The 16,647-nt window shown below is 45.2% G+C and overlaps 1 protein-coding gene and 1 long non-coding RNA gene across 10 annotated transcripts in view; one reads left to right on the top strand and one right to left on the bottom strand.

The window, feature by feature from the left end:
• Positions 1 to 16,647, bottom strand: part of ablim1a (actin binding LIM protein 1a) — a 36,739-nt gene that overhangs the window by 19,342 nt on the left and 750 nt on the right. For 5 of the 9 annotated variants that reach the window (XR_011077069.1, XR_011077070.1, XR_011077071.1 and 2 more), the window contains exon 1: positions 13,593 to 13,821. The exons of 1 other annotated variant lie outside the window; for it this stretch is intronic. Coding sequence is in view for 2 of the 8 variants with exons in the window: in XM_068567310.1 (XP_068423411.1) it covers positions 13,593 to 13,683 (91 nt within the window). In the remaining 6 variants the exon portion in view is untranslated. Of the gene's footprint in view, positions 1 to 6,743; positions 6,933 to 7,334; positions 7,490 to 13,592; positions 13,823 to 16,647 lie in introns of those variants that run through there. 3 more of the 9 variants (XR_011077068.1, XR_011077065.1, XR_011077066.1) reach the window with 3 other exon arrangements.
• On the top strand, positions 13,859 to 16,323 carry LOC137779506 (uncharacterized). The gene is made up of 4 exons (XR_011077072.1): positions 13,859 to 14,016; positions 14,350 to 14,566; positions 15,935 to 16,053; positions 16,159 to 16,323. It is a non-coding gene; the product is annotated as an uncharacterized lncRNA (long non-coding RNA).

The raw sequence follows: 16,647 nt of genomic DNA, 5'->3' as shown, positions 1-16,647 counted from the left end.
CCCATGAGTGACAAACAAACAGTGGTTGTTCAATTCCTTCCTGTGAAGGCCTTTATCTGCTGTGTAGGCAAATGCAAGGGCAACAATAATAAGAATAAGGTAAGAATACGACGTAGAAAACACTCACAGCCACGCCAGCAGCTTTGTGAGGCTTTACATAGGCACAGCTATTGTCAGCATGCTAACTTGCTCACGACAATGTTAACACGCTACCTTAGACTTTATAGTGACAACATATACGCGGACAGACAACCACACACAGTCAGGTCTATTCAGCGAGGCCTATTGTTAAGGCGTCAAAAAAGCGAGCCCTTCTGCACCTCAGTGCTCTGTAGCTGCGCCCGCAGGGCAGAAGTCCTATTCTATTGAGATCACAATACGTGCAATGGCCTTGTTGTTACGCTCCGCGGGGTTGGGTGGGAGGACACCAATTATTCTGGCGGCGGTGTTGGTTATGTGTGTGAGTTGGGCCCAGTTAGAAATGGATTACATGCTAAAGAAGCAGCTGGGACAGTACAGTAGAATGAGATGGACATGGCTCAACAACAGGAGGAGTTGGGGTCCTTTCAGCTCACAGATGACTGATCTCTGAGCTTTTTTTAGGGAGGGGTTGTGAAGTGGTTGAGGCCAAGTCTATTTTCAAGGTTCACTCTGAGGTACTTGAAAAACGCTTCGGCTTGTACTAATGTTCAGGAGGAGGATGCTAACATAGGTGCCTGGGGAGTCCAGATGCTGGAGGAGGAAGTGCAGCAGGCAGGCTACAGCATACTGGATCCCCTCAGATTGAAGGGGATCCAGTTGTGGGGTGATGTTCATCAGCTGCTTTTCCAGGCACATCCTTGCTATGGATAGGAGGGCGATGGGGCAGAAGTGGTTGAACTCCGTGGCACGTGCTTTTTTTTGGGGTACAGGGATTATGGTTGCAGTTTTCCAGAGTGTAGGTTTTGTCGCGATCTGGTAGGATTTACAGAAGATTTTAGCAGATGTATTGTTTACTATATTAGCAATCTTAGTTTACTGGGCTGGCATGCTTATTTTCGAAAATTACCATTACACACAAAGTACAGCGAGTCTGATAGGAATATTATGAGTTTGGTTTTAACAAATAATCAAATTAAAATGTGGACCTATTGATTACATGAGGGAAGTATCTGCACCAAATTACATCTAATAGTTGTTGAGACACTTCTCCTCATAGCCCTACTGGAGAGGAAAAAAAGTATCGCCAAAGTCATTAGGATCGATAATCTGAAAAAACATGTCTTTACCAACTTCTGTGCCAATCCATCGAGAAGATGTTGAGATATTTCACTGAGATACATGAAAACTTTCACCTGCTGGTCAAAGGATCACCAAAGTCAGTGGGCTCCATCCTCTGGGGAACATACATGTGTGTACCAAATTTCATAGCAATCAATAGAATGATTGTTGAGATATTCCAGTCCAAACCAAAGTAGTGGCTCGACATTGCTATTCCTAAAAGGCACACGAGGCGCCAACAGGACTACAAACGGTATTGAAATAGCCCACGTTTTAATTGCAAATAATGGTTCAAATGACTGGTTGCACAGCATGCATAGATCTTAATCTGAGTAAAGATTTAGACATCACTTTCCTAATGTGAGGTATTGTGATAGCATCATAATTATATAAGACAGGGAAGCTATTATCATCTTGCTTTATCTCTACAAGCAGCATCCAATATTATCTTTAGATCCTTACACGTCAGCCTGTGGCCCTCCTCAGGAGAAAGTTTGGGCGTCTCTGACACAGACAGACAGTAATCCAGCACTACTGTACGGGATGTAAATACTGCTGCAGTGCCGCACTGCACACAGCTTATCAGCTGTTCTGAAACCAGCAGATTATTTCTCATCCAGGAACATTAACTAGCAAGGCAGCACCCCTCTCTCTCTCTTCTCCTCCTCTGATTTCTTCTATCTCTATCATTTTCAAATAAAGATACGCGCACACGCACGCACGCGCTTGCACGCACACACACACACACACACACACACACACACACACACACACACACTTAGAATACACATGAAAGGATCTTTGCTCTTTCTGCTTTGCAATGAATCATTAGTCTGCCAGGCTAAAATAAGACACCACCAAAAGCATAGAAATAGCATCAAGACCAATCGATGGTGGACCAAAGAGAGACATTACTTTGGATTATTGATAGCTTGGCCTACCCTGCATCTCACCTCGACAGTTGCAGTAAAAGACAGTAAAAAAAAAAGTGGCAAATTTTTACAGACACAATTCACAAAGCGTTTGTTTATTCTTAATCTGGGTCGAAGGGGAAGTGAGAGAAAACAGTAAAGGAAGAAGACCGGATAACGAGAGAGATGTTGGAAGGAATGCATGTACAAGAGGTTGGAGGATCTGTTCCCGAGTGTCTCTGATATGATCGCATTCAGCAGGACAATGAACCGGGCGACTGTGAGTCTCAGCAGCTCTGTGTGTGACATTGCACCTCCAAAGAAAAAAACATGCCATCTGGGTAACTGCAAAAATACTCAATCTACTGAGTTGTTTCATGCACACTTTTCACTCGTGAAATTACATTTTACTGACAACTTGATTCACAGATTGTAAAGCCCTCTGAGGCAAAATTGTGATTTTGGGCTATACAAAATTCATTGAATTGAATTAGTTCCATTATTATTTGTGAATAAGACAACTTTGGAAGTGCTGTTGCTTACATTTCTCCCCTTAGAGAGATTTGTTTTTCTGGCAACCTCGCCAACGAAAGTCCAATATCCCCTCTCCTTTCAGCTCTGCTTTGGTCTCCTCCAGCTCCTGAGGGGAATATCTGGCTCCATTATGTTCACTGCCGCTTGGCGCTGATCTGGCAGCGTAAAGAGGGGTTTGAGAGCCTTTTTGCATAAAACAGCAGCCTGCTGTCTGAAAACAGCGCAGATAAGAGTGGTGACAGTTTTAGGCCGTGAAACCAAAGAAATACGTTAAGAGACACCAAACAGGCTCAAAGATCTGAGGGGAAAAGTAGAGCGTGGTCGTGATTATTCTCTATGGGTTTGTCACTACCTTTCACGATATAAATATATTCGTATCCAGAGTTTATACAAAGAAAAATATTGATTAAAGAAGCTTTAAAGTACAAATGTGTCTCTTTGTGCCTGTTTGTATTGCCGACTTGTTTTTTTTTTTTCTTCCATTTCATAGTGTTGTGTTGTCAGCAGGGACAACCCAGCATGGAAAAGTCAACACTGCTAACGTCACAACAAGTTGACGAAAATCTAAAACAGATGTTTGAATCCCAATGCGCAGAGGAGCTAAAAAAAAAAAGAGCGCTTTGGATGGGAATCTATGAGCACTGTGTGTTATTCCATCTTAACCCCGCCTCTTCCACTAGACTAGAGAGTATTTGCTCCAGTAGTGGCTACACAAAGCGGAGGGAGACTGTGGCAAAGTCAAGCCGAGATGGGTTCCCTCCATGGTGTCTCATAAAAAAAGGAAGCCAACATGAAAGCTAACATCAAAAGGGATGTTAAATTTGCTTAGATTAAACCATTTATGGAACTTGTTTGGCCATAAATCCATTAGTGAGGTCTCTTTCAAAGGTTTACCAGGCCTCCACACTTATGGCTCTATGTTTACAAAAGTATGACAATTTCCCTCCAATAACATGGTTTTGAAATAAATCCATTCGTGAGTCATTCTTGTGACAGCAGCAAAATGGCGCTCGGTTTGTTAGAATGTATATATGATGTAATGCTATAAATAAGCAAGCACGCGGTACATAAAGCAACTTCAGCACAGAGCAACTTGCTGTGAAATATACAGTAGTAGTAGCATATTTCCGACCGCTGCTCACATTCCCCATTCTGGGCTGAATGTGTTTGGCTTTGCTGACTGAGTGATCTGTCCTGCCTCATCACCAGGAGATAAAGTGACTGATATGAGCCTGAACGCACACACACACACGCACGCACACACACACGCACGACACCCCCCTGGAGCTGAGGGAACAATAACCAGCAGAGCATCCCAAAGCCAGGCGTAGAGGAAAGGGGACTGCTCTCTCCACCCTGACATCCCACCCACCCTCTATGTAAGCAGAGCCGAGCTGCGCTGGCAATAATAAAGACTGCAGATGATTCTCTGTAAGGAAGTGAAGAAGGCCATCTTGAATCCCCCGAGGACAGATATCCCTGGAACACGTGCTGCGGCCTCGCTGGTAAATAACAAAAAGTGGGGTTATGGACGGAGAGTGCGTGGAATTCAACTCAACAAAAACCTTTGTTACTGTAAGAGTCACAGACAGAAGAGTGTGTGTGTGTTCATGTGTGTGTGCGCGTGTGTGTGTTTGAGTGTGTGTGTGTTTGAGTGCGTGTGTTACAAAGAGAGACAGAGGGACAGACGAAGCGAGCGGCTCCACTCTTGGCATCCATGACAATATCTTTGGCTCAAGATGGAAAAACAAAAACACATGCGCAGAAACACACTTTTCACTCCATGTCTTTCCAGCCCCCCACCAGTTTGGGTTTGAAATATTCCGAGGGGGTCTGACCCATAATGAATATCAAAGGGCACAAAATATGCCCACCATGAAATCCCAAAGGGCGATCAGATGGGGGAGGGCATTCGGAGCTCTTCATCACCCAGACATAACAAGGAGCTCTTAACCCTCCCCCCCATGAATATGTATGGCTGTATTCATGCCTCCCCGCCCCTCTGCCCTACCACCAGCGTCCCAGACAAAGCACTTCAAACACAGGCACAAATTAAAGGGTGCGGGGCGGGGGACCCTATCGTCCTCCACCAGGCCCCCTAACCTTGAATAACTAATCCTCGGGGACCCGTGTGTGGAATTAATGATCTGTTCTGAATGGTTGAACGGCACAGTGCGGAGCGTTTGTAGTTAGGCAGGTACACAATAATAACACCACGCTGATAAACAGAGAGAGGGACACCCGTGGCCACTTATCTGAGAGGAGACAATGGCGGCTTCATGAACTGCAGGAGCCATTGTGTTTTGCAGTGCAGCGGATGAATGCCGTGGCTCTTTGCCTCTGAGCGACGGCCCACTACGACCCAACACTCCTGTGCCTTATTTCCTGTGATGATCGGACCGATTGAAGCCAGACAGGGAGGATGTTTGCTGGCTGGCACGTCGTACGGCGGCAGTCTGTGTTTCTTTTATGCGACTTTCACATTGCTCTTGTTGTTACAGCCCGTATATTTTAGGTCGGTGACCGTCTCGCCCCGGCCAACCACTTATCTCGTCTGTATATTCTGGACATGTGGGCCAGCTGTGCAAACAGAGTGTGTCTACGAAAGGGTTTAGCTTGGAAGATGAGGCACCACTGCAGTTGTCTGCAGCACGCTGCGAAATCCCGAGGAGCGGTTACACAGGCACATGATATCAGACTTTCCTGTCAAAGGAAAATGTTCTGATTGTGGATGTTCTGGGAGTTGGTGACGTACACGAGACGACGCTCGGCTAACTTCACAGAGCGCGGTCAGCGGGGGCCTCTTGCACGCAGCGGAGCGGAGAGAAAGAGCCTAAATTAATCAAGTTGTCGTACAAATGTGCACAGATCTCAGAAGCACGTGTAGATTTAAGATCAGACCGTCTCAGGTACACACGGCCCTGATAAATAGCAAACTATTTCAAGGGTATTCTTGGCTTTGAAAATAGGACAACCACCTGCAAGCGGACCAAAAACATGCTAGCGCTGCAATCCTGTTATGGTGATTCATCATTCCGAGTATACGGTATAATCCGGTATTTGGTCAGCTGTGCTTTTACAGAGCCCACCTGTCCTCTGACAGGTGAGATCCCGGGAGGATACAAGAAGTTGCCCTCGCTTTCTGTTTCGAGGAAGAAAAAGCTAGAGGCCGCTGAATGTGGACGCAAACCCAGACGACCCGACCGCCACAAACCGATCCCAAGAGTTGGCAGGCAAGGCAGCGGGTTAACTCGACGGAAAAAACTTTCATAGGAGTTGCGGGAGATGAACATGTGGCAGCCAGAGGTTACGGGAGTTCTGCCAGCACCGGGGACGAGATGACGGCAAAGGCCTTTTCCTCCGTGGCCAGTCAAATCCACATCAAGGGAACAAGGCGCAGAGCCGGTCGCCGCCTCCAGCCACCAGCGCGCTGTCAGATACATAAACAAACCTACACACTCATATCAGTCAAGACACAATCTGTAAACATGTTTTTTTGGTCAAATATTTTCAGACAAATCCTAAAAATATCCCGTGCCCACACATAGAAAAATGTGTTTCACCAGAAGCTGCAAGATCAGCTCAAGCAGAATGACTTATTACTGTAATTAATTACTTTGATATTATGATCCAGTCCGACATTAATATGGGAAAATGCATAAAACAGTATGTTTTTCCTAATGTTTATGTATTCAGTATATGCCGGTTACATAAATACAAAATGTGTGGTTCAGTGTTTAAAGTCAAAAGGAAAGGAAGAAAACTGTTGCCATTACCGCTCTTTTGAATTCAAACCCAGACATTTTCATGATAGCAAACTGTGCCTACGTAGCTGCTCGCTGTGAGTCAAAACAACGGTCCACCTCACGACCACATGCTCCGGCAAATTGCCCGGGAATGTTAATATCTGTGGCGCGTGGCCCCTGACTCCACCCAATGCATCCCCCGCAGCTGGGGGACCTCAGCTGAAGGTGGAAACCTTTTTCTTTTTAACGGGGCGCTCCGAATGAGGCCACAGCTGACAACAATGGAGCGTACCTTTTTCGATGGTCACCATGGCAACGGCTGCAGACAGCGAGAGTGCAGGTCCGTGGATGTGCGCAGTGTGGATCCCTACACTGGTGCTCCGCTTTCCTCCCTCTACACGTTACCTTCGTGGATCCAGCCTGCTGTTAACCTTCACATCACCGCCGTGGACGCTGTGGCGTCCGGCTCCCACACGGATGCTTTGTTCCAGCGGAGATTTACATAAAGACTGACGCTGCCAAATTAAGCAGACTCCAACCCGAGCGTCAGCTGCGAGGGAGTACTGAGCAGGGCGTAGCACGTTCAAGTCTTTAAAGTAGAGAGAATGTCTTCATGTACCATTAGTCATGCTTTTGGCGAGCAACACGCGCCCACATGAAGACGAAACATGTCCATGTTACTGTGACTGAACCCACACATCTAAAAATACTCAAATTTTAGACGCATGAATTCATTCAAACTGAATCAAATTCAAACAGCCTGACACCACAGTGCAAGTCCAACTGGACATGCTGCACAGCTATGCACACACTGCAGGCAATCCACAGCACAACAAGCAAAACAAACCACAGAAGGACACTCATGACACACGCGCTGGAATACCTTTTTCTTTGACCATGACCATTGGAATTGAGGTAAATCTGCACCAGAAAAAGCCCAGAGAATCGATCACCAGTAACACATGAGCTGCTAGTTCCTTTTTTAGTCAAGACTGAGGAGCAAAAAAAAAAAATGAGCCAAGACACCAAAGAGAGAGAGAGAGAGAGAGAGAGAGAGAGAGAGAGAGAGAGAGGTGGAGGCGCTGCTAAGCTCTCCTCCCAAAAACCAGAAACGCCGCTATAGCGTGGGGTTTGCCTCCTGACTGCCTGTTTTCCTCTCATCCCTCTCCTCCTTGTTCTCCTCCTCCTCCTCTGCCGACTCCCCCTCCTCCCCCTTCCTCCTCTTCTCCCTCTCCCAGCCCCTCTGTTGTGTCAGCCGCCTCATTGCAGCAACCAGGTGGCTGCTGCTGCTGCTGCTGCTTCTGTGTGACCAGAAACAGTAACCCAAAATCCCTAAAAGAGACCCCCTTAAACACATACACTCCTGACATATATATATATATATATATATATATATATATATATATATATATATATATATATATATATATATAGTTACATAACCTTTCACCCTTTCACAGTATTGTCTCTAACACACATCTCAACAAAGATTTTCTAAACGGGCAGTTACTGTTTTCAGGACAGTACTTAGTCTGCTGCACTGACAGATTGCTTCAATCTAACACGACTTAGCGTATTTGACACGAAAAGAAAAACATTAATTTAAAAGATAGAATGAATTAAAAAATAATGCAACGGAGTGGAAGACTTGGTGAGGGTAACCGTGGGGCGGTTATAGCACAAAAAAATGAATAATTCATATGAATTAAAAGCTGTAATAAACACTTTATTTACAGTTCAAAACAGTTGCTCAACTGATAAGGCCATTGGCGGTGGAAGAGCAGACCTACCATAACCTATAGCATGATCGTTGCACTAATATCTTTAGTGGATCCTCTGAAATCCAATTACAAAGAGCACGAGAGAGCAGGTTCTTGGCTGAGCCTGGTGAAGACACCGCTCTTACATCAGCTGCACTGGAACGACTTCAGAAAGTTAGCTTATACATGGCGTACTCTTTGTACGTGTGATTGTTGCTTTGTTTATGATGGTGCGTAGACTATCACACTGTTTTTGTATGCTACGAAGTAAGAGACAATACATTCCCCACCAAAACGGCATATATGCTCAACCTCATCCATCTCAATCATCTCCACAAACACTTACGGACTGAAATATTTATGAAAACTATTTCACCCAAGCCAGTGTTCCACAATATAACATGTGAATAAAAGTTTCATATTGGTCTCCTGGGAAGCAAATAACATCCGCTGCCGCCCCGCAGCCACATAGGAGGGCACCAATCCAATGTCCTGCAGACCTTCAGATGTGACTACGTGTCACACCAGCAGCCAACGAGGGAGGACATGCTCCTTGTGTCTCCTGCTGGAGCCTCGCTGTACCTTCTCGTACGGCTGAGGGGGAGGAATCGTTTTTTTTGCATCAGCACCACCTCTGTAATCGCTGATGCAGGCCGCCCCATTCTGCATTCAAAAGGCATTCATCCACTGCAGTGTCAACTGTGCCACCTGCTGGATACCCAACACCGTGCATCAGTTTCCACCGGGGCGTTTTCTTCTCACCGGGAAGTGGAGACAGGCACGCCAGATATTTTTCCAGCACTCCGCCCTTTTTTTTTCAAATTATTATTATAAAAGGAGAGAAACATGAAATTCATTTGAGTGGCTTTTCAAAAAGCTTCTTTTTTTTTTTTTCCAAATGTTGGCTCGTCAAAAAAAAAGAAGAAAGAAAATTGGTTTACAATGTGGCAATTAACTGCTGAAAGCAATGCGTTCAGCAGTTGCATTCAGTCCAGTTACTTTGTCCTCTCACAGTACAGTAATGGGCCGGTTATCACGTTGCCTCTTTCAATGATCTCTGCTGGAAATCCATGCTGCATAAGACCTGACGAGCAATTCCTGAGGAGCAAAGCCTTTATCAATGGATGAAAGGTTTCTACTGTATTTGGCTCACCTATGGATGGTCCATGTCTCCCTGTCCATTCATAAAGCTGCACAGCCCTGATATCAGCGCACTTTAGCATTTCATAAACCACAATAAAGCCCATTTCATTTACAGTATTGCCTGTGAGTGATGGAGCCAGACTGAGGTCACATTTACAGTAAACAACAGTGGTGTGTGTGGATATACTGCAGTTATCCCCGGGATAAAAAAATAAGGAATTGTGAAACCACAAACACACACACACACACACACACACACACACACACACACACACACACACACGTAGACGAACACTCATGAACACTCATACTCTCAGCAAATCCACCAGACACGTCATGTGACAGTCAGAAAATGACCAGGATGAACCCCTCAACTCTTTTGAACCCTTTGAGCAGCAATCCTATGCAACCTTCTTCAAAGACTATTTTCACCCACGCCACATTAACACAGTTACTCTGAAGAGACCAAGATGTTCACTACAACATCAATTCCACATTCTTTCTTTCTTTCTTTACAGCACCGGGTTATTTTTTTATGTTTCTTTGAGAAATTGTCAAACATTTTGACCTCTCGAGGAGCCAAATGAGTGCCACTCATGAAAGCGCTTAACTGGTGAAATAGCGCAGTCTTGCTTATGGCGCTGAAGTGTTGTGTTCATTACACAACACTTCAGCGTTGTTGGGTTGGCACTTCAACACTAGGGAGATTTAAGAAGAGATTATTTTATATTAAGGACTATTGTTTCTTTGTGAATTTGAATTTGTTTTTGTTTTTCTACAGCTATCAGGTCTCACGAAAGTAATGAAAGACTTTTTCCTGTCAAAAAACATTTAAAGCAGAAAGGAAATGACCCAGTATTGGCCTCCAGATAATATAAGCAGCTATATTGACTGTCACGGTCACTTTGATTGATTATAGATGTCACCAGATGAATTAAATGGATAAGCCCTGACCTCTGTGACCTTTGTCACCAGGGTCAGTTCGCAGACACAAAGCTTCCTTGAACCGGAGCCATTAGCCAAAATCAAACTTCCACTCGGACGGAGTTGCTGCCGTCTGTGGGATTTGCAAACGAGTTCCAAGCAATGATGATTTTACTACTGTGTCTGGCACGCGGTCAGAGAATACATAAGGTCTGAAAATCTCCATTTGTCCTCATGCCCATGTTGTAATCCTGATGTAAGCCATGTAGCTTCCCCATGTACTGTTGCTTGGCAAAAAGCAGCAGTATGGGTTTGCATTACATTATGTAACTACGGAGAGGGCAGCGATTAATTTTCTGATTTACATTTTTTCAACATTTGCAGCAACACAGTTTTGGCGTCAGGGGGGTTGTTGTGGTTGCATAACTTGTGGACAGGGGCACGCACACAGACGCATTGGTCAGATGTGGAAAGCCTCAAGAGGTGTAATCACTCACTGTCATCCAATTACAAGTAATCTGTGAGTAATGACTAATCAATTTAACTTTCAGACACCTACTCGCAAACAGAATGCAAAGCAGTGGGGGGAACAAGACCAAACAACATCCCCTCGTGGTATTAACAAACTGTTGACCATGGGAAACCAGAAAAGAGAGAGACAGAGGGACAGAATAGAATAAAATGTGTCTACAAGTAGAACAAAACACTTCCTGTAAATCCATGCAAAAACTTTAGTTTTTTTGCAATCATCATTAAAGCTGACTGGTGTTGCAGGTCGGCCCCAGCTGGGATGGTGAATGTATTCTTGAAATAGATGCCTCTTTACTCCTGTCCTACCTGTAGCGACCTCGTTCAGCCTCTCACTCAGATAATATTCATTCGGGTCGAGGAAAGGCAGCTGCTGCATGTATTGTTTCGGGATGAGGTACAGGACCTCCGCCACGTGCCCGTCCTCGATGATGGACATGCGCTTGACCGAGCTCTTGCGCTTCACCCGGACGCGGTCGGCTCCGTGGCTGCGGCTGGAGCTGCACAGCTTGCCCAGGCTGTTGAGATTGGGCAGAGTGGGCATGGCACTCTGCTGTCTTTCGGCTGTCCCGCAGAGTAGGGTGACGCACTGGAGGTAGAAGTCGGCCAGGCTTGGGCTCAGACCCACTCTGAAGTCCAGTCGCCTTGTGACATTAAGAACATGGGGTGTTCACAGAGGCACAAAAGGGAAACCAAAGGAGCCAAAGATCGGTGGGCGACTTCACAGCGGCACATCATAAAATCGCGGCAATATCCAAGCGGAGCTTCTGATGGAAACTCCTCCTGTTACGATCCCTCCACCCGAGACCTCAGAGCTGCGGTGGATGTGAGAATTGGAACGCCGGCGTCCACCTTAAGGTGGGGACGCCGAAGAGCAGGCGGCATCTATGACGAAGCCCTCTGCTGCAGGTAGAGCAGAGTGAGGAACCGGGAAAGAAGCTTACACTATGTCTTCAGCCCAACCAGCCCAGGGCCTTAAGCAGCTTAGGGCTGACGTCGATCCTATGATTATCTTCGGGGTGGGGTTAGGGAGCTCCGCATCAGGTCGACCCTGCGTGTGATGGGAGTCTCTGTACCTGATGGGGCTCATGTGCATCCCGATCACTGCTCTGCTTGTTCACATCCGTCCTGGGTGGGGTTAGGGAGCTCCACATGAGGCCGGCCCATGTGTAAGGTCTGTGGTGGAAGCCCGTTGTGACTTATGTGCTTCCCAATTGCTCTGCTTGTTTGCACCCGTTCGATGACAAGCTGAGATTCTAGCAGACCTTTTAAAAAAAAAAAAAGCTACCCCCCCTACAGTTTAAACCAAAATAAGTCATTAGACAAGAAGATCCTCTTTGAGAGACCATTTTAGATGCTTTTATATTCTCTTACTTCTTTTTTTACGCTCACAGAGAGGGTTTTTGTGTTTATTTGCCTTGCATTAACCTATAAGACTAAAAGGATGCATGCATACGAGGGCAGCATCAGTGATGTCAGACATGCTTTCAGGGTGGATTGGCTTGGACGTCTGCCAGTATTTTACAAGGTCAACAACCAGCAAGGTCAGTCCACCCGTCAACAATGCACAAACCCAGTGTTAATCAGCAGCAGCATCCTTCACAATAAAAGATACTGTCAGTACCACTTCAGCGCTCAAGTGGAAATGCTAGCAGTGGCTCACTATTATCCTCTGAAATTATTGGATTTTGGAAGATGTTACTTAGTAAGAAAGCATGTTCCGAGTTTTTAATCTTTGAACCATCTAATTTTGGGATGAATTTGTTTCTGCAAAGACTTCCAGAGAGTTTTCTTGACAAGCCAAATCTGTATTACCAACATTTCAGAGCTACTGAGTGTCTGACAAGCACTCTTTCGTGAGTCAAAAGATGCAATCACTTTTCTTGGAAATGTGAGTTGAGCTCAGCGTGAGGTAAACCTGGATTGAGAGACGTGTTCTGGTGGGAGGCGAAACAGATAGATGAGGCAGAGGGAGAAACCCTTAGCCAAGAAAAACAAAATAACCCCACACCAGTGCCCTGCTTATGTTTTTTAAACAACTGGAAACAGTGCTGACAGGACACGCCTGTCTCTTCCATCCAGACGCAGATAAATAAATAAAAAACAGAAGAAACCTTCCAGGACATCCAATATTCATCAAACGGATAAGGCTAATCACACCGTCTACTTCCTTCCAGGAAATGAAATAAACCATAGCGGTACTTTAGCATGACAAAAAGCAGATAATGACAGAGCACACAATATCTTTTAGGTCTCGCGACGTCGCGCTTGGCCCGCACTTCAAATTTAATTATTTCCCTCTTGGTCTGAGAGGGCGCACAGAAAACGGGATGGCTGGAGCTTGGCGGGCCAAATTGATTTCTATTCACATCAACGCAGTATTTCACCAATTCAACTCTCACGCAGAAAGCCAGAGTTGAGATGAGAGTGTCAGTGAGCAAGGGACACACGCAGACACATGGACCTTTGGGTAGCTAAGGACGTGCTATTCTGCTGCAGTGCTGCCCTCCAACTCCCCCGTCCACCCCTCCCACGTGTGGTAGCTTTGACACAACTGCCCACACACTCGCAGATCAACACACACACACACACACTCAGAAAACACGCAGAGGAAATCAGCATCGCACGAAAAAGACATTCCTAACATTTTCATAGCCTCTGCTGTTTCTGCTTCACACAAGAAGAAGAACAAGAAGAAGAACGAGAAGAAGAGGAAGAATCAACACCCCCTCCTCCTCCTCCTTTTCCGCCTCCTTCTCTTCATCCGTTTCCCCCCCCTGTCTTACCATCCAGTCCGAAGCAGGAGGTGATTCTTTGGGCGTAGTTGCAGAGCCCATCGTAGCCTGGCTCCTGCCACGCTGTATCCCTCTCCCCCATCTCTACACACTCCCACACACACACTGCCTCGTCCGGCGGCGCTTTCACTCCTTCCCCTGCTCATCAATTATTCAGACTTTTGCCAGGACACATGCATGCGCGCGCACACCAACCCTCATCGTCGCACATACAGTAAACACACACACACACACACACACACACACACACACAGAGACAGAGAAAAGTGCTGATGCAGAGGGTCGTGCTGTTGGAGCATGAGCAGCCCTCTCCAGTGGTGGGATAAGGATGAGGCATTACGTTACTGCAGAATATGAGCCGTGCCTCCTTTTTACATCCACCATTGATCATCCGGATAACACTGCAGCGTAACAGGTACAGTGTGCCGGATGTGCTAACCTTGCTCAGGGGAAAGGGCGGGGCAGAAAATGAGGTCAGAGCAGGGCAGCAGTATGATGTACCGGGAGGGGGGTTCTCCTTGCTGCTCGTCACTTAAAGCTGTCCTGACGTCCAAATGCATTTGATTACGCCTTGCATTCATGCTACAATCTACAAGAAGAAGAAGTACTGTTTTGCATAGTTTTTCTGTATATTAATTGTGTTATTATATTCGTGTTGAAGATTTCATCTGAAAAAAAACTATATAATGTAAATCCAACACGCTCTTCGACATGTGTGAGAACTCTGCTGTCCAACGTGTTGTTTTAGGATTCTGCTGTGCCGCGGAGCAGAGATAAGAGGCTCCCGTGGACCAAGAAGAACAATACATTCATCCACGTATGAATGGGCAACGCAAACGGAAGAGAACCAACGATAGCGGAACAGCAAACTATAACAATAAATGACGATATTATGCTGAATGACGTAACTGTGGTAGGTTTTAAGGTGATTTCCTGAACCATGAGGGAGAAGATGGAGGAATCTGGTAAATGCCATTACCCATGCAACCTTGAACAAAGCCCTTAACTCTCAGTTGCTCCTCTCTAACTGCTCAATGGACACAAATGACTCGCTGCAGCAGCTTACGGGTTGAAAGGAAGGTAGAGGCACTGCTTGGAATAATGTACAGGATCTGCTCTGTCAACATCCCCAGGATAAAACTTCTATTATAGAAAAAACTAAAAGGTTTTACTTCAAAAAGAAATAATGTAAAGAGATTCTAGACAAGAGGGGGAAAAAACCAGCAGGAAATATGATGAGACGGAGAGGTCCAGATAGAGCGGTGTGGCCTCAAGGGTGTATTAGAAGGTAGGGTGACTAATGGAAGAGCATTACTAGCAAGGTAAAGGCTGATGGCCCTGTGCTGATAAGAGGGGCGGGGGGGAGCTGGTGACTGCAAGACTGAAAGCACAGTGATGGCTGATGCTTGGGCAACTGAAGGAGGGGCGGGTCATCATGCATGCTTACTATGATGGAAAAGGGGAGTCATTTGAGGTTGTTTTTTTTACTTCCCGCAGTCTGTAGGGAGGAAAATTTCGATCTGATGACATATTTTAGATCTTGTCTTATCTGATCTTAGATCTTATCTGAAATAATACAACAACACTGATACTTAAGACATTAATAAGGACTAGACCAGGGTTAATGTCCATTAATTGCATTAATCCACATTGAGCCTGTAACTAATTGGTACTTTTTTTTTAATAATCATTCATTGATACCCAATGGGATGTCTTCCAATTGTTTGTTTTGGCCAACCAACCAAAGATGTTAGGTTTACGTTCACATTTGATAAAGGAAAGCAGCAGAACGCTCACTGTTGGGAAGCTGGAAATTGAAAATATTTGGCATGTTTCTCAAAAAAAAAATCAAGTAAATGATACAATTTTCATTTGAAACATGGCAAAACCATTCAAAATACACTCTGACTGGCCAAAACATGTTGGAACTTGGTTCAGATTCTTTTCAAGGCATATAGAAAGAAAATATAGTTCCACAAAACATATTCTGAATCATTATCTACACATAAGTAATTAATGTCCTCTGGTTAACTATTGTGAATCACGATGTCCAGTGCATGTGAGATGGGAGTACTACAAACCAGTGCAATCGAAAAAGGCATTGACTCAGCCTGGCTCGTGAGAAATGTCTATTTGATGGGACATATTGTTACAGAGAATGCTGTTTGCATCAATGTGTCTGAGTTATCTGTGATAATAAATTAATAACCTCACATCCTTGTGCAGCCAACACATAGGTAATTGCCACAACTGTAGGGTGCAGGTACTTCTCATGAATAATGATTGGCTGCTTGCAGGGCCTTGAGCCTGCTAATCAGATCTATGTACCACAGGGGGGCCGTCAGCGGTGGGCTCTGAGCTCCATCGATCTCCAGCAGCAGTCATGATAGGCCACAAGAGGAGGGTTCATTAGCCGTCGTGCTACATGGGCGCTACCATACAGACTTTGAAGGTGAGTGACATACTTTACAGCTTGAGCTTCTTTATTTATATTTCACGCAATAACAGGCTCAGACCCATGGCACGTGATTTAATACAATGTTTTTTTTTTATCCAGCTCACAATCTGACCATCAGACCACCTGAACATGACATAGCAGGAACAGCCGAAGGCTCTCTATCTCTTCTGCCAGACAGCAAAGTCACCTGACTCAAATCCTCAAAAGGCAACCTGATGGGTCCACAAACACACTTTGCTTGTGCTGTTACGGGTATAAACTGAGAACAAGAAATAAAAATGTCTCCTCAACAAGTTGAGATTGTTGCACCAAATAATAGTTTTCATTTGTAATCCCTTGTTCCATGTACTTTTATGTCACCTCCCCAGCTAAACACTTGACAGGTACAATAACCCTCATGTTTCACCACTCCACTGTATCAAAACCAACCAATTATGAATATGCTACAAGTCCTCCATCAACAGTTTCACTGAGGCAGCACTTAGGGTGTGTGCATCCTCTAATGTGCATAAGCCCTGATTAAGGACAATGGCAAATGGCAAAAGAAAGAGCAATCAGATAAGGTTCATTGTCACAACTTTTTTTTTT

This window comes from Clinocottus analis, unplaced genomic scaffold, assembly GCF_023055335.1.
Source record: "Clinocottus analis isolate CAN_PGR_092001 unplaced genomic scaffold, fCliAna1.0.p SCAF_8, whole genome shotgun sequence".
Lineage (NCBI taxonomy): Eukaryota > Metazoa > Chordata > Actinopteri > Perciformes > Cottidae > Clinocottus > Clinocottus analis.
This window is presented reverse-complemented; position numbering and strand designations above follow the sequence as displayed.